The sequence below is a fragment of the Gasterosteus aculeatus genome, chromosome 7 (genome assembly GCF_964276395.1).
Source record: "Gasterosteus aculeatus chromosome 7, fGasAcu3.hap1.1, whole genome shotgun sequence".
Lineage (NCBI taxonomy): Eukaryota > Metazoa > Chordata > Actinopteri > Perciformes > Gasterosteidae > Gasterosteus > Gasterosteus aculeatus.
The window spans coordinates 13203460-13226515 of NC_135694.1; the positions used below are offsets into that span (position 1 = coordinate 13203460).

Consider the following 23056-nt stretch of genomic DNA (forward strand, 5'->3'; position numbering starts at 1 on the left):
TGAGCTTTCAGATAGATGCCGCATCTCGTGGCTGTGGATGTGGTAACAGCCACAGAAGCTACAGCTAATGTCAAGCTATTGCTATGTTAACAGCTAGCAATAACACTAATTGCAAAAATACACCATTGATCACATTTCAGTCTCAACACACCCTCCGATTTACAATCACAATAGAGGCCCAACTGAAAAGTATGACAAAATCCCACCAGCGAGATTGACCAAGGTCTGTTTTTGTTATAGTTTATGGTTATGCAAATATTGTTTCAGAGGGGGTGAGTTGAGGAAGTAACAACTTTCTTGCTATATGTCCGTTTAAATGCTGTAAAGGTAAACCACCGGGTTGCATGGTTAAACAGTGACCGGTGCATGATACGTTTATAGAGAGTATACACAAAGGGACAGCATACACAAAGGGAATGCCTTTGTGTATGCTGTCCGACTGCTCCTTGCTCCCACAGGAGGGCGGGACTTTCACCCAGCAAGGCGATCATAACACCTGAAAAGTGAAAAGGGGAAAGTGTGTTTGTGTTAGGGTGGCTCCGAAAAAGCACATTTGACCCAACCTGGAAATCGTCTGGCTACAATTCAGTAGCTGTCACTTCTTTCAACATGAAAAATGGCGTAGTGCAAAGGTTATTGGAGTGAAAGCCAAAAGAATGCTTCAAATGTTATGATCTTCTAAACCCATTCATCAATAACAGATGGGTACAGCTGCTTTCTCAGAGGCAGATACACCTTTGTTAAGTCAGCTTTACTGAAAGTAAAAGATGTATATTGTTGCAGGTTGTGTTTTGATTATTATGCTCTATGAAGATATGACTTTTCCTGTATTAACTTCCACATACAAAGTAACCGCTCTGTGGGGAACTACAGCGTATATGTAAACAAATTGGGCAACATGAGACATTGTACTCATGTAAATTCCATCTTGCACCTTTTGTGCAAAAGCTTATGAACACAGGAGCAGGAATCATGGAATCGTCTGCTGATGATCAGGAGAAAGCGGTATGCATCTTTAGGCTTGAAGTTTGAACACACTGGATGCTGCACTTTGTCGGGTGAGGACTGGACGAATTCCTCTGGGGTCCAGACCTCAGCTTGCCCAATCAAACGTGTGTTGCTTTCCCAACACACCCAGTAGCAAGTACAATAACTCTGCAACGTGTGGGCCTGTATATCTGACTTGAGCGTGTTTTTTTAATTTTTATTACAGGATCAGTAAACACAATCCAGTCATACGGATTAAAAGGATAAGGACATACCCTCCACACATGTATAGCATTAGGACTCTCTGCAGTAGCTGGTTTTGTTGGCATCTGTTCATAAATATTGTTTTTTTTGCGTATGCATATGAAAACTAGTATCCCAACAATGTCCAGTTTCACATTAAATTTGTGCCACATAGTTCACGGTAAAATACTTTGTAGGCTGAGAAATGCTTTGGAACCAATATGTCTGAGAGATGGACAAGGACATCATTTTTAAACTGGGCTTAAAACTGACTTAGTCCATTACAGTATAATTTTACACACGCACACACTGCAGACTAAACTTTCTTAAAAGAAAGTAGAGGAGGGTGCTGACGTCAAGCTAATATAAATCTCAAGTCACACAGCGTCACAGTAGAGAAGAGACCCGGCTCTAATATCCAGGCCTGGAAGTCCCATCATCAATATCATCATCGGCCCCACCAGTCAGGGATGTGAGTATGTAGACTGGTCTTAAGACTGCCGTGTGTCCATATGCGTTTGCGTAGCAGTATATTATTTTTTAGAAATGTAGAGAGAACTTATTTTGTCATAAAATGAGCTTTTATGTTGAAAGCAAAAAACATTTATATTAGGGTTTTAAAAAAAAAAAATTATTAAGAAAACATAAACAAGGGTTTTTCGGTTCAGATTTTTAATCAAAACCCCTGACTGGTATCTTTTACAAAGTTACAAATTAAAATATTCCATCCATCTATCCATTTTCACACCGCTTATCCTGCACACATGGTTGCGGGGGGGCTGGAGTCTATCCCAGCCAACTTCGGGCGTGAGACGGGGTACATCCTGGATTGGTCACCAGCCAATCGCAGGGCTGAAACAGAGACATATAACCTCTCACATTCACACACCTACGGGCAATTTGGAGTCCCCAATCAACCTAATCCCCAGTGCATGTCTTTGGACTGTGGGAGGAAGCCGGAGAGAACCCACGCAGACACTGGGAGAACATGCAGACTCCACACAGATAGGCCACTGGGCGGAGTTGAACCCAGAACCCAGGCGACAGTGCTAACCACCACACCACCGTGCCGCCCCAATTCAAATATTCATCCATGTTAATTAATATTTAAGCCTACGCTTCACAATTTTTTAGCAATTTTTCAGCGAGTCACTATCCATCACCATTGTATTGTTCATTTTAGTCATCAAATTGCTCATAGCCTAGCTGGGGGTTAAACCACCGATCCTCTAATTCCACAGACCATGTGGTAATTTATTAGGTTAATCAGGTTGCTAATATTGACAAACCCAGCTCTTTAACGTTAGCTAGCTCAAGCTCAAGTAGTTTCAATGTAAGCTAGAAAACGCCATAGGCAGCCAAGTTAACGTTCAATACATTTTATTACCCTTTTTAAATAAACGGGAACATGATGTAAAATAATGAAACTCTGTTATTCCACTGTAACATACTGTATTGTAATATACAATAACATACAGTTAAAATAAATTACAGTTGCGCAACTGTAAAATAAGAGTACATTACAGGTCATTTAGCAGACGCTTTTATCCAAAGCGACTTACATTACACTTTAAACCCATGGCTTTTTTTCCACATTTTTTCCCGGGGAGCAATTAGGGGTTAGGTGTCTTGCTCAGGTACACTTCGACATGGAACAGGGGGCAGCCTGGAATCAAACCACCCACCTTGTGCTTCCCAGCACACCTTCTCTAACCAGAGAACCCAGAGTAGATTACCTCTGGTTCTGTATTTTAATGTGAAATTGTTTTGAGTGATCTAGTCTCTGACTACACCAGATCTGGGCATTGTACGATCGGCGGGCCACATCGAGTGCGGGTTGTTGCTGTCTGGCCCACGGGAGGTCATTAGGGAATAAGGAATAGGGTCGGCTCAATGCACGGGTTAAAAGTTACTCTGGTTTTCAACCCATACACAAAAATAAAAATAAGTCCATAGCTTTCCAAAAGTAGAGCCATTTTAAATGGTAAACTGCTTCAGGAGTAAAGCTGAATTCAGCCCCATATTTGTTTGAAAAATGTTCTGCTTTTGAAATGTTTTTTTTCTATCTGACAGCCAAGCAATGTGGAAGATATATTGGACTTCTTTTGAGAGAGGGCAAGCAGATCAAACATCGAGATGGATGCCAATCTAGAACGACTATCAGTCCAAGGATCTGACCATGATGCCTCTCTGTGGAGCAAATCTGGCAAGTTCAATTGTGAAGGGTGCCCAGGACCGGCCCAAAACACAGTTTACAGCTTGCATTTCCAGCTTGGCCCAGACACGCTACGGGATTCCCCAAACAGAGCTGTAGACGGGTCTGGAATGTAGCCATCCCCGCCAGATTGGAATCAGCCGCAAGAGTCGAGTCAAGTAAGAGATGGACTTACTCAATGAATCACCCCGTCTCTTTCGACATGAATAAATGTTAGAACAAGAGAACCTCTTTGATGTTGATTATTGAGTCCTTTGTTGTTTTGCATAAAGGACATAAGAGGTCACAGTGAGAATGGATCTAGCAAACCCTTGATTCCTTGTGGAATCAACGGGGGCAGCGTTAAAGCTAATTAGGTGGCGTTGATGTCTCTGTTCATTGGGAGACGCTCTGCCGGGTTACTTTAAGGAGGTGACTTCCATTTGTGGTGATGCCAGTAGAAAAGCTGGCACTACAAAAACCACCGACAACTTGGCAGGGGTTTTTTCCCCTTTTTGGAGAAACACAAAGCTAAAGGAAACGCAATGTTATAAAAGACACAAGTTGTGTAGACCTACGCCCAGATTGAGGCAGAAAGAGAAGCATTAGTGATAAGGTAATGAGAAAATGTTGAAGAGCTTAATATGTTTGCCTAAACTAACACATGCAGTGCATACAAGACAAAAGAAGATGGATGAAGACCATGCAGCAGCGACTCAAACAAATATGCTACAAGGTAGTCTCAATACAAGCACTGGTTCTTTAAACTGTTGAGCATTTACTTCAATTTATGCAGGACGCTAAGCCTCAACATTTATTGCAGCAGGTTATGATGTTATGCTACAAAGGCTCTCATACCTACCCAAAGGTTTTCATACCTAAACTTCATTGGTTGAATAAATAAAGTAAATCCAAAACTTTAGTACAGTATGTTTGACATGTTATGCCACAATTAGATGGAAAACGTGACACACCTGTATCTTGTGTTAGCTGTTGATCTGAGTTAAATTTTGTAGTCTTTTCTAGTCCTCCAACAACTTAAAGTTCTTCCACCCTACATGCCAACATTCACTCACACCAATTCATACTGTGATGGGAGGAGGTACCATACACATTGACCATAATTATCATGCCCATCAGTAACTAACACTCATACCTGCAGAGTAGTGCTGGGGTAAGTGTCTTTGCCAAGGACATGCGGATTAAGAGAGCTGGGAATCAAACCGCCTTTCCTCTGATTGAAGGACGATCGTGCTCTCTCCTGAGCCACATTCACCCTAAATGCATTCTGTAACTGCAAGTATAGAGAAAAAATAGAATATTAACTTAAAATGTATCATCCATGACACACTTTGCATCTCATACATAAATAACATCAATAAAGAGCCTGCTGAGACCAGTCACATAGTCCAAACTGAATTATGAAGGAAACTACTGTGAGAATTAGGAATGGGGAATTAAGAACAGGGAATGGACTCAAAAAAGATATGCCTGCTGAGACTTAACGACTCACAGAAGCAGGAAATTACTTTATAAATTCACTATTTGCTCTCACAGGTTACCTGTAGCCATTTAGGTTAAAACACTTCCAAGAATGAAATCTACTTACTTATACGCCATATTTTTCTTTGAGAGTAGGAAATGCTGTTTTACTTTTCAAAAGCTTATTTTCAAGAAGTATTTGACGTTTTCTCTACCCAGATATCATTGGAATAATAAGCATTTCTTAAGATGGCACACACACACACACTCACTAGCGGACAGCTGGTTGTCAGTAGGGTCAGACTGCTCTCTTTGTGTAGGACTTCTGGTTGTTTCTGCTGAGACCTCAAGTGCTGAGGATCAGCTCAACCTTACGTCACTTTCGTTCCAACCTCCCAAATCCTTCCCAGTAATGGCCGCTATAGACACGTGGAGTCTACAGAGAGAAAGAAAGAGGGATACATATCGGTGCTGAAAGAATGGTGGGACGCAGCAGTTTGAAACAATGATCAACGGTGTGTGTGTGTTAGTGTAACACACAAAGTGAACACCCAAACACAAGAGCAACTGTGTATGAGCCCCAGCAGGATAAATGTGATGACACAAGGTAAATTAAACACCTTCAACATCTATTTGCATTTCAAACTTCAGCCTGACATACAATGGAAAGACACAGATTAGCTGATTCTACGCTCTGACCTCCACGTGGCCTCTTTTGATCTGATTACTATAGTTCACTTAGATGACAGATGTTTTAATGCCTGAAGAATCTTGACTTGAGTGTAAGAGGGCAGCAGTCGGTTACCGGGGTTGTCCAGTTCATAACTTTAAAGCAGGGCTACAGCACCTGCAGGTGGTTTAATATCTAATAATGGTGTTCATTGGCACATTAAGAGATGTAATCAAATAAACAGACAGAAAGAGATCATGCACGGTAAACATACAAACAAAGCCCATTTCCTTATTTAATGTTGTTGGGACTCTGCGCCCGCGTTTGGAACAAAGACAGTTGGGAGTTGGGCTTACAAGTTCATAGCCAAATTTGGGTGAAGATCACACCAAACCCTCACGAGACCTTAAATGACACTTAGGTAGGATTTTTGGGCCAAAATCAGCACCAAGGTGTCATTGGATCCCTTACGTCACTGAGACATAAAGATAAATATTACCGACATCTTGTAGCTCTATGTCATCCCATGTCATTTGATTCGCCTGAAAGGAGGTGCACATTTTGGTTGCCTTTGAGGAAAACCTATAACATTTGGTGGTTGAACAGACAGACAAAGAGTGAGACAAAGGCTCCCCTGTGTACCAACTTCATACCTACAAACACACAACCTATGCCCCTTCAGATAGTGACTCACAACACAGCGATTCATCTGTTAAAGCTTTTGATTTTAACACACACAAACACACACACACACACTCATAATGTGTAAACATAGCCTCAATTATTCCCCACTGATGCTTTCTGTTATCTTCCCTGCAGCAAAGTCTGGATGGTGCATGACTCCTAACGTAAAATAACTCCCCTAGTCCCTGTAGAGCCAACCACACACACTGAGAGCCAAAAAAACTTCATTTGAAACATATACAGGCACTATGTATGTACCTTAAAATGAGCCTGTGAATAAATCATTTAAATTCATAAAGTAGCATGAATATAATAGTTGTTGTCATCTTTATTTTCATGGAGTACCCACCATCAACACGTCCAGATCATTGACGTTTCCAGCTGCACTTTTCGTTTACCAATCAGCAAAAATTTGCTTAAAAGTTTACAAACTAAGATGGTGAACACAGTGCATAGATGTGGACTTTTAATATTGATGGTACTGGTTGAACTACTTAAAAGAACTCAAGACTTCGCAGATAGCAGATGATGGACAAAATGACACCCCTTATCACACAACTCCTCGTCTCTCTGATCACTTCTACTCCTTCTGTCTGAATAAGTACAGGATCATAATTAGGGGCCAGTGCCAACACAATCACAATCACACACACTGGCATGCACTCATTCTGCTACATGCTATTCATTGCTTCGCTGCTGGCTGTTCCTGCTTTATCATGTTTTGGTTGTATGAGAGGCTGGAAGTTAGTGTATGATCTGAGGATATGTGTGTGTGTACTGTAGGTGCATATGTTTGGTAATATGTGTAAATATTTGATAATTCAAGCAACAAGATAACTCACAAACAGACACAAAAAATATATCCTCCAATAACACAGCCTTCAGTGAACCTTTTGTTTCACTTTAACTACAAACGTCTGCTCATGTTTCAATTTAGCATGCCCATAAACCACTTGTTTTCCAACTAGCCAAATATATTGCTAATTAAATAATAAAGGCAGAGAAAATCTATTTACTCAAGTTCTACAAACCTGAATGGATAATGTGATATGCATAACCGAGGAATGTGACGTGACATGATCTGCTAGAGAGATGATTGTTTTGTGGTGTTAGGGAGGCACAGGGTGGGCTGAACTTATATTGACAGAGTCTGAACTACCCAAACATATCAGTTGTGAAGTGAAGGCGTTAGCCGTGTCCTGACTTGAAGTTCAACACCTCCGTCCCTTCCCTCAGGCATTGAAATTCCACATTTTGTTTCTCGCAAGTACCGACAGGCAGAGAGAAGGAGATCAGCTGACAGCAGACCTCAAGTTCACTGAGGGACCAGACGCCCCCAGTTCAACTACACCATCAATGTAGAAACCTGTTTATTTAAGATATCTTATATCTACTGAGAGGTCACTTGTGGTCTCCTCAGCCGTCAGTGCCAATTGAATGCCTCCTTTACATGCATGCTGCATATAAATGATAGATGTACAATTAATGCACTGGGCAAAATCATGAAGGGGCAGCACAGAGACAGCTTCCCTAGTCACAAAAATGACACTATAATAATTTTAATGAAATTGACTGTTGGACAGACGCAGAAGAACATCATTCAGCAAGTGTGTTTGTGTGTATGTTTAAGTTCGAAATACAGACACATTAACACAAACACACAGTGTAGATGCGTGCACACAATACAGACAAATCATCTTAATATCTCCTCTTTATGATATCTGACTATAAGGGCAGAGTTCCCGCCTGCGGGCAAACACCTGGCCCTGTGACGGTAGAGTGAGGAGGGGAGACGAAATTGAACGGAGACAGACAGCAGGCTGGAATGTCAGCCTTAAGCAAGGCTCACTTGGGAAACAAATAATGACTGAGGGAGCGGATGGAAGAAGAAAACGGACAAAACGAAAGGAGCGATAAAGATCAACAAGAAGTGGGTGAAGGAGGAAAGGGAGCTTAAGGTGGAACAGACAAAGAATGGAGGTGAACCAAAGAGAGCTGTGTTTTAAATCTCAGGTCACACTGTTACCATGGCATCTTAACACACATACACACACACATTGGACCCAGATGTCCAACAGTTATGATGTCACAGGTCTAGAATGATGGAGACAGCTGCTCAGGAAACTCAAAGATCATGATATGTAGTCAAAGCTTGTGTTTATAAATACATACTTATGAGGTATATTTTTTAAAGTTGAGGCTACACACACGTTTACCCCTCCAACTGACTGATTCTAAGATGCATTGCAATGCAAGCATGAACAAACTGGAATCAATGCATTGACATGTGTGGTTTCATTTCAGCTCCATGACTCACTACTGCTTATGGCTGTCATTTAATGTCCACCACGCTTATTTTGTCCTCGGCTTTCTCTTTCACTGGGGGCAGGGCTTACGCATGCTCCTGATGTGCAAAGCAGAAGTGCATTAAACTTGCATCTTCTCTAATGGCCATCAGGGGACGAGTCCTGGTTGCAAAAAGAAGTCAGATTGTGTAGTCTATTAAAAAAGGTCCCGACATCTGTACCCTTAGTAAACATTGTAAACATGAGTTTATGGTCTCATTCTCTCATCATCTTTAATACAACATGATGTTTATTTACATTGAGAATCAAACCTTAAAGCAGGTTGGGCTTTATGGAAATATGCAGTATAGATACTAAAATGCTTTTCCTTGCCAGTGAGTGGCAATAGGTAGTTGTTTGCCTGTGAACACAAACTGAGAAACAGGTAACTTTTATGATAAAAAATGCAAAGGCAGAGATACCTGCAGACTTTTATCTGCTTGGGCTGGGCAGGATTGGCAAAAGGCGTTTTCATGTTTTTTTTGAGTATACACATTCACTCATTGACGCTGAAAAGGGCCGTTGGCTAACCTGAACATTTGTGAGCGAAATGGCCAGCGAGCGGTGAACAGCTGTTTGTGTGCGCGTGTTCCGTTCTGTCTCCTCCTGTATTTTTCACCTACATTCCCCTGGGTCCTGAGGTCCTAAGGCTCTGGAACAGGGGTTCTTAACCTTTTTGACCTCGGGGCCCACCTTTTTAAGTGGCCCAAGGCCCGTTCAAATATTAACACTGTCTAGGATTAACAAATTGATATTGTTATAGGTTGGATTTGTATTCAATGACTAAATAAAATAATAGTTTAACAAGTAAAACCCTGATACAGGGTTTATGGTGAAGGATTTCTTGCATGTGCCACACGTCTGGCTACGAGGTAGCTGGCTTTCAAGTCAGATTTAGGGTTGTCAGTCAGTGAGATGACGGACTTCTTCTGCAGCCCATTTCTCTTTCTTTTAAAAAATTCCACCTGCTTTCCCACGAGCGTTGGATCTTTGGTTTCCATATGACGCTCTAATTTGGGCGCCCTCAACGTTTCGTTGGAGAGCATTAGTCCACACTCTACACACTGGGCTCTCGGCTCCGCCTTATTACCTCCGTTTACAAAGTTGTACTTAATGAAGTCAGGATTGTATTTACGGCAAAATTTTGACTTTTGGGGGAGTTTGGCACCACTTTCTGCTTCATGAGGGTGACATATCGGCATCTAAATATGGTCACTCCTGCTCACTGGTTGCAAAAACCAAGGTGGCGTTGTCCTACAACCACGATGGCGCCGTCAAAAGTAACAAACTTAACTATTTAAAACCACAGTCCACAAACCATCAGTTGTCGTGATGGCAACTAAGGAAAGAGGTGTTACTCAGCAGTCGGCTAGCTTGTAGCTCTTGCTAACTGTTTAACAATGTTGTATTATGTTAAATATCCTAAAATTATAAATATTGTATAAACATCAATGTTAAAGGGATCTTTTGCAAACAAAGTGTTGGCAGATGATATCACTAATCTCATTTCAGTTGTGAACCAAAAACCTCTAAATTAAAAATATAGTGTTTACTTAAGGGCTCAATGCTTCTCGCTCTTCTGTGTCTGCAGATCACATTATTCGCTCAGAGCTGCATTCTCTCTCCAAGCAGGATGTTTACAGTGTGTCTGCCTGCCATTGTCTATTGTCACATAGTGACTGTCTGTGGTGAAGCTTCCAAGAAATCAAGGAAATACCTCAGGCACATACATAAACACACACACACCATGAACAAGGGGTAAAAATAAAAATAAAAAACAAGGACTGAACAAGTAGAGTTTATAGAACTCAAATTCAGGGCATAACCAGGCCAGAATGTCACAATGTGTTCCCAAATATTCTGGATTTTATATCATGGTGAAACAAAAACAAAACAATTAACACTTGGAGCTAGTACTACGAAGCGAAATTGTACTTGGTCTTCCAACCACTCAAAGTGCTTTAGTAATACATGTCATTATTCATACAGTGATGACAGGGACTACAATACAAGGGTCTACCTGCCCATCAGGAATATCTAATCATTCCTCCAACATAGACACATCTACGGGAGCAACTTGGGTTCGATTGTCTTCCCCAGGACTTGTTACAACTTGTAACTGCGTCCCCAGTCATGACCATCGATTAATTTTTTGATTGATCGATTCATTTCCTGAAACAGATGGTAACTTCTCCCAATATTTAGCTGCTGTGAAAACAGCTCCTTCAAAAAACTGGATTCATTGCGTTTTGTAAGGTTCCTGGGAATTTGGGACGCCTCCTATTACAGTACCGGTTGTACTGTAGAAAAACAAAGAGCAATATCACAGTCACAGAACTGGCATCAACTTGATATTCGTTCCGGTATTGTTCCCGGTTACCTGTGAGCTTCCTGGGGTTACAAGGAGGCAGACACACAGGGATGCTGTACAGTATTGTCTTTCATTAATGTTGGCAACAGAAATCACACTTCTTTTCTCCGTCAGGACTCTCCAGCCGTGCTCTCTCTCTTGGGATTCCTGATCTCGAGACCCGCCACTACTTCGTTTTAAAGGGAGGGAAACAATAAACCCAATACAATGCAGCTGAGGCCAATTACACCTCCACCCAACACTGCCCCCCACCCCCCCTGCAGCTAACCCAAACCACACCCTGCCACCACAATATTTAAGTATGGTTTATCGTGACATACTTAGAGCCAGTACACAGGCAGTCGAAAACATATTCTACATGCATCAAATGTAGTAGTCCGTACCAATGAATGAAAATCCATGATTCTCCATACAAATGTAATACGATAAATCATTTTTAAAAGTCCACAATACTTTAATCCTACAATACTTTATTACCATTTGCATAGAGTTTTTTGCTAGTTTATTATTATTATTTTATCATAATGTTTCTCAATATAATCGTGTAAGTCAGCTCTAGAAGGGCAGTGTTACAAATAGCTAATGTTTAAACACAGATGTATTGCTCACAATGTAGCATGATCAGGAACATTTAACTTTCTACTCAGGAGAAGGACTTCTAAATGAAGCTCTAAATGAAGTGCTACCTCAGCAAAACACATCCACCATGTTTTAAAGATATTGGCATCAACCTGATTCTTCTGGTTCTTATTCTACAGAACAAAGTCAACATTCATTAAGCAATATTTTTCTTTTAATGACCAAGTCTGTAGTACTGAGGGTGTTACCTTAAACTAGAACTAAATCTAAATTTAGTTAGTCTTTTATTACTTTGAAAAACACAAAGTTGCTGTGTCAATATGTGCACATATTTAAGTATTTCTCATAGAGCTTACATAACTAATAGATGAATCCATTAGATGTTGGTTGAACAGAACATCACTATCCTCTGGCAATTCATAGACTAAATTAACTATATCAAAAGAAATGGTTGGCAGATGAATACTTGAACACTTCAGCATGTATAATATGAGTCTAATTGCTGTAGGCAAGCTTAAATAATGAGCATCTGAAGAGATGGATAATGATTTTGTACTTTTGTTGATCCTACAACAGATCAAGGTTAATTACTTAATATCTTCTTATCTGTCTGTCGGGTTGCTTGAATTTGCAAATTGGATTTGTCCCACAGCACTGTGCTGCAGGAGTACCCTCCTCCATCTGCTGTATTTTATTAAATCAGGGGGGGTATGTCTTGAAAAAATGTCTTTACATAAATAAAATGATTATATCCAAGTAAATGTAATTGATAAATGGATTTATTCAGACATTTTCTCCTCAACAAAGACCCAGGGAGCTCTCGCCTGGAGTTCACATCATGGGCATTTGACAGAGCACCAGGCATCCAGCTGGACCCCCATCCCCCCTGTATGGCTGCTGATGCTGGGAGCAGCCTGCAGTCTCCAGGGTTTTCTCACTCGCTCAGTGTGCCAATGAATCACTGCTCCCCCTCCTCCTCATGTCCTCTCCTCCACATGGTCCTTTGTACACTCAAACTCCTATTATTTTGTTCTGGCTTATGCAGAAACAACTCATGTGTATACTTCAATAAACATTAATTAGGCAAGCATAAGTATGAAATGATTGATATATGATGAAACAGCATTAAAAGACCTACGTATTGGTACGTGTTATAGTAGGTTAATAATATGGGCTATTATTGAAGACAATACGTTCAATATAAAAGTCACCAATAATTAACACATTGAGACATCTAACAAGTTGTGTTGGGCTGTTATTGAGGCGACTGCTAAAAATGAGAAGCACACAAAGTTGCCAATAAACCGCTTCTAAACGACATAGTTTTATATTTGGTCCTATAATCAGAAGCTTCCCATGCTAAGGTCCCATCCTCTCTCTTCCGCACGGTGCCTAGTGAAGGCTGAGCTCCTCCAGCAAAGCCTGCTAACGTTTAGGCAAACGGCTAACGAGCAGCAAACTACCGCACAATGACACACTTTCAAAGCAGCAGGCAGCTTACCTTGGTCCTTTTTATCCTTCTCCATGTTTGAAATAAATATATATTTCTCTCGTAACCGCTGACAATAGAGGCAGGGCGGGGGCGCCTGTTAAGACCCAGAAGTGACTGACAGCAGGGTTGGCCAATTGTAGGCTCTGTCACAGGAGGCGGGACTTGTGGGGTTCCTAACCATGTGGGACGTAAATGATAGATAGATAGATACTTTATTGATCCCTCAAAAGGGAAATTTTGTTATCGCAGCAGCATGTACAGGGAAGAATAGAATAAAAAGATACAAATTCTATACACATTATATACAATATAATAAGATAAAAAATATTAAATGAACTAAACAAAAGAATAACCTTCAAAAAGAGACAATAATAATAATTTGTAAATGCGGTGCATAGCTTCAGATCCTCTGATGGTTTGTAACATGCTGTTTGCAACTTTGCATCATGCTGTCCATGTCCGGATTTCTAAAATTGTACCTTTTTTCTTTCCATGAAACGTGTATGAAACTTTTTTTTTTCTCAAAAGAGAGGGTGGGAAATGCCACGGTCAGATTAAACGTAAATCAGTGTAGACTGTTAGCAATTAAGTATGAAACATTGTTTCGGATTCATGTGAAAGTTAATTAAAGCACTCAGATGAGGTTTAAGGAAGGTCATTGGTTAAATAATAAATGGACTGTAAAACCAATAACACACTGATGACTGGAGCTACAATAGACAGTGACACCAGCCCATCAGTAACACAGCATAGTCACAGCTATGGGAGCAATGCTGGGGGTGAGAGTCCAAGTACACATCGACTTGCGGATTAGTGGAGCAGGGGACCTTGCTCTCCACTGAGCCACAGTCAACAAAAGGTCAGCAGAAAAGGAGCTTAAAAGCAATTAGAATCTTTCCTTCATCTCAAAGTGTTTAGGACCCTAAAAAACAAAATGCTCATAAATCTGATAAATGCAATTAAATAAAACTATGAATTGTAGAGTTTGTATGACTTGTACAACTGTGGAGACCCTTAGGAAAGAGACAGGGATAAAGCATTCAATATGAAGGGTAATGTGTTTGTTAAAGAATTAGAGAGTACGATGTGATGAAAGAGGAAAAAAAACCCGTTTTATGAAATACACAGTACATACAAATACTTTCAAAAACAACAACATGATACATCAGGGAGTTTAACTGCTCGCCCCAGTTTGTCCACAGGGATGGAGGCAATTAGGACGTGGAAGGCCTTAAAGCGTAGTTTATGCGACGCAGACACAAGACCCCCTTGCGTGTCTTTTCACACCTCCTTGCGTCCTTGCGTGTATCGAGCCATTTTTCTCCCGCAGCGCACAAGGCTGCGATTGGTCTGCTAACTACATCCTTTACGGAGTCTCACATTTCCGTTTTCATAGTCCGATACCGCCATTATTAAAACGAAGAATGTTTACGAGAGATTTAATAGCTTTTGTCGGAAGAAATGCGTAAATACGACCGCTTAGAGACTCTGTAGACCAATCGCAGCCTTGTGTGCTGCGGGAGGGAAAGCGACGCAAGCCTAGAAAAATGGGTCGACACACGCAAGGACGCAAGGAGGTGTGAAAAGACACGCAAGGGGGTCTTGCGTCTGCGTCGCATAAACTAGGCTTTAAGGCCTTCCAAGTCCTAATTGCCTCCATCCCTGTGGACAAACTGGGGCGAGCAGTTGCGACGCAGACGCAAGACCCCCTTGCGTGTCCCTTGCGTGTCCCTTGCGTCGCTTTTCACACCTCCTTGCGTCCTTGCGTGTCCTTGCGTACATCCTTTACGGAGTCTCACATTTCCGCTTTCATAGCCCGATACCGCCATTATTAAAACGAAGAATGTTTACGAGAGAACGGATCAGATTTAAGAACTTTTGTCGGAAGAAATGCGCAAATATGACCGCTTATACAAGCCGTCATTGGCGGGTTGTAGAAGCGGGTTGGATTCACGGAGGGAGATCGCCGCAAACGCCGGTTTGCCGGTCGAGAGGTGAACAAAGTTGTGGAGGAAAATACGGGACAAATGTGTCCGCGATGAAAAGCAGCAGTGGCGATGCACGGGGCAATATAAAGTCTATGATAAATAAATAAACAAATAAATAAATAGACGTGACTCTCTAGGTCATCTTCAACAAAAACACGTTACTCCACCTGTTGTTCTGGCGGTGAATTGCTCAGCAACACACGCAGAACCATGAATTGAAACGAGTGCGTCAACGCAATGACGCAGACACAAACTCAGAAGCATGCGCCGGCCTTAAACTAGGCTTCAGTCCTAACACCTCATCCCTGAGGCAAACTATGGCCAATTGGCAGCAGAAAATCAACACAGTAAAGACAAACAGCAGCTTAAGACATGTCAGAAGCCAGATTATGAAGTTGAAGTAAACATATGCATATACTTTATTTGTCCACCATGCAGGGCCATTTTTTCCAAAAAGTTCATAATCACAATTGGAAGATGAAGAAAAGGAAAAAGAGAGTTTACATAACATTTAACACAAGTAGCCTATATTTCCACCATTTCCCATTTCCACCACATTTCCACCACAAAAAAGAAGGGTTAGAAAGCATGCGCAGGCTTCTTGCAGCTGGTTGCCGACATCACTACGGTCACAGAGAGGTGTCGTTTGTGTTTTAACAACGTCTCGCTGATCTGAATCTGTGAATATCTTGCCAACTTTACCGAACTGTAAAAGTTCTACGGACACTTGCACCCACTCACTCCACACCTCATAACAAACAGGGACGTCTGACGTACAGTGATCCGCTTTTTGCGGAGTCTAAATCGGTATTTCCGAATCCAAGATGAATCAAACTTATTGGGAGATAAAACACGTTCCGGGTGGTATTTATTCCGTAGCTCTCGCTATTAGTAACGATTTAAAAGTCCCGAAGAGAGTTCTCTAGTCTATTGAACCATTGAGGAAAGACTGCAGAATCATCGGCGGCTTTGCGCATGCGCGCGTTGATTTGAGGAGACATACGTGACGTATGTCTCCTCTGTGCTCTGACTGGAGAGCCGTGAGGTTTCTGTGAGACTCGCTGAGGACAGAAACTGCAAAACAATACGTGCTTTCACGTCACACAAAAGTCTCCAACAAAACCAGATAAGGTCGCTTTTGACAAAAAGTCGTCAAGAGGGTTTGGAAAGACAATTTACCAAAAAATGAAGTCATCATTTTTTATCTCATAATTTTGACTTTCTTAAGTCATAATTTCGACTTGTGATATTCCATGTTCATAACCTGTATACATGAGCTCACTTTGTATGAACTATCTTTACAACGGTCACAATCCTAGTAACATATAAGTCAACGTCAATGATGGCAGAAGAGCTTCGGTTTCCAATACTGTTAGCTTCACGGTTACTAACGTCACAAAACTTAAGCAATTTTTTTAACTACAATGGACCATTATATGGTTATGTATAATACTTCCCCTGCTACTGGTACACCTGTCTCCATCTTAAATTAATGCTTGACTCAATTTAATCTTTATTAGCCTGCAATAAATAACCAAATAATGCTGGGCCGCAAAGGATACATCAGACCCAGTGTCCTTTAAAGCCCTGACTGGAAGGCTGCATTCGTCGGCCAAATTTGAAGGAGGCGACGGAATGGGACAGCCGCTGCCACGCACTCAGTTGAGGAATCATAAGCGGCCTGTGGAGGATAGAGTTGCCGGCCTGGACTGCAGCTAAAGTAATAGAACGATTCCATCCAATCCATGGTTGGGTGATTTTGATGGGAATCTCAGGGTTTATTTTGTTCGCCCTTTATGGGTCCTCACAGTATTCATTTACTTGTGTGCTCAGCGTTAAACAGTCAATGTATATTTAGTTTAGTAAAAACATGTTTGAAATAGCTCTTTTGTAACCTTATACACACTCTCTGAACATTAAACAAAGTTGTATTACCTGGATTTCATTCATCACACTGTGTTCACCTAAAACAATTGCAAAAATAGGAGCATAGCAACATCTTTAAAGTGCAACATTTAAGACAGAAATAGCCTGACACATGTTTAGAAGAAGCCAATGGTTAAAATAGGAGTTGCACCAGTAAAATAAGTCATACTTCCACATTGTTTCAAACAAAAAAAAAGCCAATGACATCAAAAAAGACACGGTGAAAAAAATGTTTTGACGAAACTTCTTGTTAAATCTGGACTGCTCCAAAATATGTTCACAGAATTTAATAAAACTTAAGTGGAAAAGTAAAGTGATGTACGTATTTTACAAATATTTTTTGGGATGCGGTTGGGTGTCTTACAATGTCACTATATAGTTAAAGGAGGCCCTGACAGAAAAACTTTGATAACCACTGCGATAAACCATTGGGGCATGCTCACATATACAGAAACAATCTAGCCTAAGATGAGCTTTCCTCTTTCACCATTAGAACAACATATTGGAATGATCTTCATTCTCAATTGCATCAAAACCATAAGATGAAAATATATGTAACACTAAACCTATTGTCATTCTGATAATTTTTACTTCATGTAACTCAAACACTCCAACTCATAGTGACTCTGTAGTTTGGATAAAGCACTTTAATAGTGGATGGATATTATAAAGAGGACATGACAACAGTTAGTGTGTTATTTTCGGGAAAAAACAATATTTGACACAAACTCAAGATTTAATATGGTTCTTTTCAACCAAGTCTCACAGCAAGACGTGTAATAGCTACGTTGGACCAACGTGGTATTGTCACGCTTTTGGGGAGAAAGCGTGACAATACAACATTTTATGTGCAACGAGGTCACGTGACTATCAAGTTTCCCTCAGCTAAAAAAAGAAATTGGCGGACAGTCAGTCTATTATCTGCGAAAAAAAAATATTTTAAAAAGGCATCAGCATTTGTATGCATTTCGATCACATTTCTAGCAAGACGTATGCGTTATATTTTCATAATCTTATATCAGAGAATGTAGAAGACCTTCCGTTTATTAGTTTCTAGTGACGTAGTAGCAAGGCAATGTAAATGAATAGGCCAAATAAAACGTAGTATTGTCACAATTTTGGGGAGAAAGAGTGACAATTGGTCCAACGTAGCTGTTATACGTTTTGCTGTGAGACTGGGTCATTCTCTTCCAAATCGCTTTACTCTATGAGACAATTTATTCAACACTAAACCCTTAAGGTTTCAAAATATAATCCTTTCTTCAATGCAATTAAATAGTCCTTACAGAGGTAAGCAGTAATCGGGCATTTCATTTGTTTATTTTCTGGTTGAAATGTATCAATCAAGTCAAACTACAGTGATGACAATGTTTTCATACATTTCTAATCGGAGGGCAGTGAACACACCTCAATCCTCATGCATGCTCAAATAGTTATACACCATGACAGACAAATATAGCCGATATATGTCCAGTATACGTTCCTTGATCATCTTGCAGTATGTTAGTTGAAAAGTTGATTGACGAACGGTCCAGAAATCATTACGTTTATGGATTTAAATATGAAGATTTCACAATTTGCAATAATGCATTCAAACAACATATGAGAAGTTCAATCTCAATCCAAGAAGGTATTACACAGCGAGAAGAATGAGTTTTAAATCAAGTAAGACCCTACTTGTTAGGCTGCAGGTCTGTGAAGCTTTGCAAACTCAGCATGGGTCTTTTTTCTGGTATCAGAATGATGACTTCTCTCACCTGTGTGTCATTATTTTATTTAAGATCCTTCCCAGAAGTCAAAAATAGCTTATAAAAATAATTGTATTTGTTTCTTTGATGTGAGGGCATGTGATTCAGGCAATCCTACATGTTTAACACATTTTCACTCCCTAAAACCATGACCCTGTACTGTATGTTTTCTGAAGGGCCCCTCTTAAACACTCCTCCTATCTGTTATTCACTGCCCGGTTGAGGCCGCTGTCTAGCCATGGTTCTCCTATCTGCTGATATATGAGATGCTTGTGTAAGATACGGGACCGCATATCACAATGAGCTTCCCAGTCTTTCTCAACATTTCGGATTGAGAAGTTGTTTCTCATCTCTGTCTTTGCCCTTGGCGTGCTTTATCAGTGAGTACAGTCCGATAAAGTAGTTTCTTTACTGTTTAATGGTAGAGATGTCAAAATGAACCGTTTTTACAATTTAATAGTCTCTGCATATGTCTAGTCTCTGAGAAAAAATTATAATGATGGAGAGATAGCGAGAGAGAGTACAGCTGCAAAGAGATGACAAATAAATTTAAGAATGAATACTTAAGAAATAAGCAGGTAACTTAAGATTAATCGAAATTCAGTGAGCAGAAGATGGTGCACATCAAACAGGGGGAAGCCCTGCACAATACTTTTTTGTAATCAGTATTTATTTTGCTTGGGTTTATGAAAGTGCCAAGATGGGCAGCGGAGGTTGCAGAAACCTTGTGGGAGGCGAGGAGGATCAACACCGGCCATGCAAACGCAGCTCCTCATCCTCTTCTGAAAGGTCGTTAGACATTCAGGCAACACATTGCATACAAAAAGCTCAAGAAGCGGCCTCAATGTCGTGAAAATGTTCCCGCACAGAGCGCCCCTCCTTGGTATCACAGGCAGATGACATTGCGTTGTACAAGTGGAGAGCAGGGCTATCATGGTGCTGCATATATAGATATTCAGTTGGGGTGGTTCTTTTATGCTTCCTCCTCATTCAGAGAATGGATGCTTGTTGAGATGCTTGTTTCCCCCGGTCTAAAAAAGGCGGGCCTTTTTCTTCATATCGTTCTTTTTCCAGAGTGCCAGGCGGTCAAACTGATCCAGGGTCATGCCAAAAACCTGCTGAAAGTCCGCAGGAGATAGGTGCCTCTGGAAAAGTCAAACAAAGCAGGACAAATTTACTTAAAGAAAGAAGCAGAACCTACTGTATATTTGAAGCAGGCTATCATTTAAAGAAACTGTCCCAAATGCTCTATAATTGATGGGTGTTGAGAGCTTCAGGTTGGATAAAGTTTGAGACTTGAAACCGCATTCGACAAAAAGGTCACCATTGGTACCATTTTCCGAAAAAGCTTTAACAGCTTTAAACTCAACTAAAACGTTGTGGTTGTATCATCCTAACAAAGGCACTACCATGTAGTCCACTGAAGGGTTAGGGTTAGCAGGACAAATTTACTTAAAGAAAGAAGCAGAACCTACTGTATATTTGAAGCAGGCTATCATTTAAAGAAACTGTCCCAAATGCTCTATAATTGATGGGTGTTGAGAGCTTCAGGTTGGATAAAGTTTGAGACTTGAAACCGCATTCGACAAAAAGGTCACCATTGGTACCATTTTCCCAAAAAGCTTTAACAGCTTTAAACTCAACTAAAACGTTGTGGTTGTATCATCCTAACAAATGCACTACCATGTAGTCCACTGAAGGGGGTGCCAGATTATTAAAAGGCTCACATTGGCTATTGTGAAGCTATTTTCTTTTGTGAAAACTTGATGAATTGACAGAAAAAATCTCCCGGAGTGTTTGCGGGTTGTAAAAAATAACACTACTATGTAATAAAATAACAGCTTTGCTGGATCCTGTGGCTATAAGTGTCTATTACAGCTCAGAAATGGGCACGAGGGGTTTACCTCTTCTGAGACGAGTGTCCTACTCAACCATAGTTCAACAGTACTGAATCTTTTACATTCTGTGCAGGTTTCTCCTCCAACCGAACACTCACAAAGCGCTTCGAAGTTTCCCAGTTTCTCAGTCCATCCGACTACATCTAGTTAGAAAATGTTGGTAGATTGTGGTGTGACCACCCTTTGTACGTGCCGGCGCTTGTGACCCTTAAGAATGCAACCAGCATAATTCCCAATTTAGTTTTTTTTCGGAACATAGAACTTTTATGACACCAGATAAAAGAATGCTTCGTAACTTAGTTGGTAGAGGATAGAAATGGTCATGTGTAAACGGATACAGAGAAAGCCTGCAGTTGGTGTTGCCCCCACTTTGCTACATAGTCAATGTGATAGCTTTTACAGATTTTGTGCTCTGTGATCACATAAACAGAATCCAGTAAATCATATGAGTTACATTGACAGAAAGAAATTATTTCAGTTAGAACTTCTGCTGCTATATGCTTGAGTATGCTCATTGATGTCCCATTGGAGACATTAAAATCATGTTTGTGTTAAACACAAAAGGAGGTGTTCTATTGCCTTCTGTAACACAACCCATTCTGGAAATCAGAAGTACATCCAAAGATCCTCGCCAAAACAGCTATGAACAAAAAATGTATGGTATTGATTTTGTCACAGAACAAAAGCATATGGCCTTTTATTGTAAAACTTTGGCTGCACCTGGCGCTGCAGGTGTGCACTTCTATGATGATTATAATAGTAAGTTAGAGGTGGGCTACTGCTCTGTGCTAGCCAATCACCTGATTTTCATACCAACCAATAGAGGAAGGAATGTGGAGTGATACCCTGAGGGAGAAACTCCTTCCTTTTATGTTGACAGGCTAATAAAATGAAAGTAAAATGAGGCAGAATAAAATCTTATTCAACACAAAGTGTTACATAATAAAGTTAGTATTACAAGAATTATTGGAGGCTAATTTTTAAATTCTGTCACTTCTATTGTTACATTTTTAAACAAGTTAAAGGGTAAATCTGTCACACCGCAGTGAGACCTAGTTGGGGTTTTCTCGTCTCCGTGCCTTGTCTTGTCATTTCCTGTCTTATTTTGAAAGATTAACCTCTCTCCTGTTTCAGGTCACTTGCCCCTCATGTGTCACCAGTCGAATTGTCTCCCCTGATTCCTGATTGTGTCCACCTGTTTCCCATTACCCTCATGTGTCTTATAGTCTGCGTCTCCCTTTCCCTGTTGCCGGAGTGTACCGACCATGCTCCAACCTGGGCACGTCGCCTAAGGCTCGGTGTTCCGCTGCCTGCCTGGTTTGGTCTTGCTTTTCCCCGTTCTAGAAAAATTTCTGTTTATGGATTCAGTTCCTCAAATCTGTTTGTACTTTTTTGTGTTTTCCTCCTAATGGAGCGATTTTGAGGTTTTGTGTTTCCTCCTAATGGAGCGATTTTGAGTTTTGTGATCTTTGAGCCAAATAAAGACTGCCTTTTTCTGTTCATTCTGCTCTTGAGTGCTCTCTTAAAACGTGGGCCTGACAAAATTAAGCTGATGAAATACACTGCAAACTCTAAAAGGACATGTAATTTGTTTTCTTTCTCTGATCCGGGTGTAGCCAGATAAAGAAACATGCCACAACAGTGTGTTGAGTTTAGCCTTTGGAGCATTCATTTGGGCTACAGTTTGTGTGAATGATCATCAGAAATTTTAATTTAATCATGACAGTTACCAACATTCTACATTAAGAATATCTTTGATCAGTGGCCTCTGTGGACTTTTGTCAGGCCCAGTTTTTTTCTCTGGAATGATTTCTTTGTTGATTTCTTAATAGATATGGCTATTTAAAAAAAAAAAATGCATAAATTAAATTTACCAAAAATCCCAACTGGCTTTAAAGTTTAACTGTCTGGCAACAACCAGACTGCATAATCAAGGGTTGGCCTTTTTTAAACCATTTTTTAGATAGAAGAGGAAACTGCACAGAGAAAGAAGATTAGAGATTAGAGCTCACCTCCAGTCTGGTGCGATCTGCTTCTCTGGGAAGCTTCACCTTCACTCTATGCGTCACTGCCAGCATTTCATAAGGGTAGATCTGGCACACATAGGAGTAAGCATTGTGGTAAAAATATTAGATTATTTTTAGTGCAATTGTATGGTCCAAACAAAGCTGCCGAGAATATTAACAATAGAGGGGAATCTTACCTTGTATTCTGCAATGAAGAAAAAGAGAAAGAGAAAATTATTCTGATGGAAAAACGATTTTATATTGGAATAGCAGACCCATTATTCAAACTACCACAGACTATAAATAATTGACAGCTTGAATCTACTTAGAAATAGTATGTTTCAAAGGCGTCAAAACCATTACAAATAGTTATCTTACGCTCGCACACAGAAACACGTAACAGTTATGAGGTTGCCATCCTTCCAACGCAGGGCCCCATGTAC

At 40.5% G+C, this 23056-nt stretch overlaps 2 protein-coding genes across 4 annotated transcripts in view; both read right to left on the reverse strand.

Moving 5' to 3' along the window:
• The window catches only part of afap1 (actin filament associated protein 1), a 64735-nt gene extending 51571 nt beyond the window's left edge, over window positions 1–13164 (reverse strand). For 2 of the 3 annotated variants that reach the window (XM_078105782.1, XM_040180096.2), the window contains exons 1-3: window positions 13057–13163; window positions 5179–5342; window positions 4581–4718 (exon numbers count right to left, since the gene is read on the reverse strand). Coding sequence is in view for 1 of the 3 variants with exons in the window: in XM_040180095.2 (XP_040036029.2) it covers window positions 13057–13081 (25 nt within the window). In the remaining 2 variants the exon portion in view is untranslated. Of the gene's footprint in view, window positions 1–4580; window positions 4719–5178; window positions 5343–13056 lie in introns of all 3 variants that reach the window. The other variant, XM_040180095.2, reaches the window with a different exon arrangement.
• Window positions 13165–17588: 4424 nt separating this feature from the next.
• LOC144410248 (actin-binding LIM protein 2-like) lies at window positions 17589–22864 on the reverse strand (the record flags this gene model as incomplete). The annotated part of the gene is made up of 3 exons (XM_078105802.1): window positions 17589–19854; window positions 22620–22700; window positions 22811–22864. Coding segments are annotated over 3 exons (249 nt in total), but the record flags the coding sequence as incomplete, so codon positions are not given.
• Window positions 22865–23056: the final 192 nt, after the last annotated feature.